Genomic DNA, 2,277 nt, shown 5'->3' with positions numbered 1-2,277 from the left:
ACATGCAACTGTGTATGTCGGGAACAGGGGAGCTTTCCGGGGACGCGCAGGGCGTGGTGGCCGCGAGAGGCAGGGGGAGGCCAGGGGCAATCGGCAGGGCGGTGAGAACAGGCCCAGCAGTCAGGGAGGCGGCCGGCCACTCTCCGTCATTGGCAAAATGTGGGAGTCCTCCTTATTCCCAAAGGCGTCCACAGCCTTGCCCCCCTCCCACACGCGCCCAACTCACCCCTCCCCTACCCGCCCTTGACTGCCAACTGTCCCCTCAACAGGGTCGAGTTTTGGAGCGAGGACCTGCAGCGGCCGTACTTCCACAATCAAGAGACTCTGTGAGCAATTGCAGAAGGGGGGCCCGTGAGACCCGCGCAGTATGACACATTCTGCCGCCTGTCCCAGCGAGGCCGGTGGGATGCGCCTCGGCCGCACGCTCGCAGGGCGTGCCCCGCACCTCGCCCGCGCTCCCGGGGCTCCGTTCACCGTCCACACCAGGCGCGTGTGCGCAGGCCTGCCTCCTCTTGAGATCTTCTATGCCTGCTCCCCTCGACATTCTTATCCCTGGTCTCGTCATCATCCGTGATTCCCATCCGCACTCCCGCGCCAGGGAGTCCACATGGGACAGGCCCGCTGATCTGGCCTGGCGACGCCTCAAGGTGCCACCAGGCAGTTAACCATGGGCGACGCCGCGACTGCAGTGGCGGCGCTGTTTTTGTGTTTTTGAGTGGTCATGTTTTGTATGTGCATGGGTGTGCACCTGTGCGGTATGTGTGTTGACCGGTCATGGCGCTGCAACTATTGCGTCTTGTTTTGAATAGTACTGTAGTCACGCCCCGGCATCTGGTGCGTATTTTGATCATACAATCAGCAAAGCTGACCTGTAAACACGATGCTTGTACTGTTTGCAGGCGGTGGTCTCAGCCGGCGCAGCGTGTTCGGGACAACACACAAAGTGACAGCTTTGGCTGTCCATTGCGTGCAGCCACAGCAAGCCGTTGCCACATCCTGTGCCTAGCCGCTGATCCTGCGTGCTTGCACAGCAGGTGGATGGCGAGGAGCCGCAACTTTCCCAGGGCGCACAGGAAAAGCGACACTGCCATACACCAAACATGGGGCTTGCTTCAAGCAGCGGGCGCCTCATACACGAAACGATGATAACCCTATTGAGCGTCGGGGGCTTTCTTGGTTTCAATATCGCTTGGGACGCAACTTCGTGGTGGTCACACTGCATGAGCGAGATGAGCAATTGAGCATTGGTCACGGCGATCATGCTCGTTGTGTGAGGTGTAGGTCCCCGTATTACCCCCCAGACTCAATAACCAATACGCAGTTGATCGAAAAATAGCCGTGCGCATCGCTTCATACTCAGCGCGACCGTGTCCAGGCCAGCCACTGGGAGCAGAGTGCCCCCACAGCCAGCCACTGCGTACCGTTTTACCCCAGGACCGACGGTCCGCATGCGCCCATTCAGCCGACCAATGGCCAAGCACGCGCCGCGCGCCCACCTGCTGCTGGCCCTCGCCGCCGCGGCCGCGCTTGCCGCCTGCGTGCGCCCCGCTGCTGCCGGCCAGGCGCCGCTGGCGGCATCGGCGCGCGACGTGCCCATCTCTGGCCGCGACCGCGTCTACGCGACCTGCCAGACCAGCAATACCCTGTCAGTCATTGACCCCGCGGCCGGGAAGCTCCTGGGCGTCATCACCCTGGGCGGCATCCTGCCGGCGACGCTGGGCGCCACATATATCGCCAATTCCCTGGTCCACGGCATCGGGTACTCACCAGACGGCAGGACCGTCGTCGCCGTCGCCGTGGCCAGCAATTCGGTCATCTTCATAGGTAGGTGCGAACCTTGAAACATCTGGGAGGCTCTCGCCCCCGCAGCGCAGTGCCGGCCCGACCCGCCGCGCCGGCAGAGGCCCCCTGCCGCCCGGCCCTGCTCAGCCACACCCTCGCCGCCGCCGCCCTCGAATCCGGCCCCGCCGCAGACACGGCCACCAACAGGGTCAAGGCCACCACCTATGTGGGGCGCGCCCCCCACGAGGCCTTCTACAACAAGGCCGGCACCGAGGTGTGGGTCAGCATCAGGGGGGAGGACTTCATACAGGTCCTCAGCGCCACCACATACCAGACAATCGCCAAGATCACGGTGCGCGGGGTGGGCGGGGGTGGGGCGCGCGGCGCGGCGCGAGCGACGGCACGCAGCTGCCACACAGGCAGCGACAGCGCTCGCCTGTGGATGTGGCAACGCTGGCGCACGTCTTCCTGCCGGTCCCGTTCTGCTGATGCACC

The 2,277-nt window shown here is 64.1% G+C and overlaps 2 protein-coding genes across 2 annotated transcripts in view; both read left to right on the top strand.

Moving 5' to 3' along the window:
- The window catches only part of MNEG_1681 (hypothetical protein), a gene marked incomplete at both ends in the record, with an annotated part of 1,779 nt that extends 1,449 nt beyond the window's left edge, over positions 1–330 (top strand). Inside the window, one exon of the mRNA XM_014049843.1 lies at positions 270–330. Coding sequence (XP_013905297.1) covers positions 270–330 — 61 coding nt within the window. The remainder of the gene's footprint in view (positions 1–269) is intronic.
- Positions 331–1,448: 1,118 nt separating this feature from the next.
- Positions 1,449–2,271, top strand: MNEG_1680 (YVTN beta-propeller repeat-containing protein; the record flags this gene model as incomplete). The annotated part of the gene is made up of 3 exons (XM_014049842.1): positions 1,449–1,824; positions 1,875–2,134; positions 2,206–2,271. 3 exons carry the CDS (start codon positions 1,449–1,451, stop codon positions 2,269–2,271), a joined length of 702 nt encoding a protein of 233 aa, XP_013905296.1.
- Positions 2,272–2,277: the final 6 nt, after the last annotated feature.

This window comes from Monoraphidium neglectum, assembly GCF_000611645.1.
Source record: "Monoraphidium neglectum strain SAG 48.87 unplaced genomic scaffold scaffold00174, whole genome shotgun sequence".
NCBI classification, from domain to species: domain Eukaryota; kingdom Viridiplantae; phylum Chlorophyta; class Chlorophyceae; order Sphaeropleales; family Selenastraceae; genus Monoraphidium; species Monoraphidium neglectum.
Note: the sequence above shows the minus strand (reverse complement) of the source record. Positions and strands in the feature narration are given on the sequence as shown.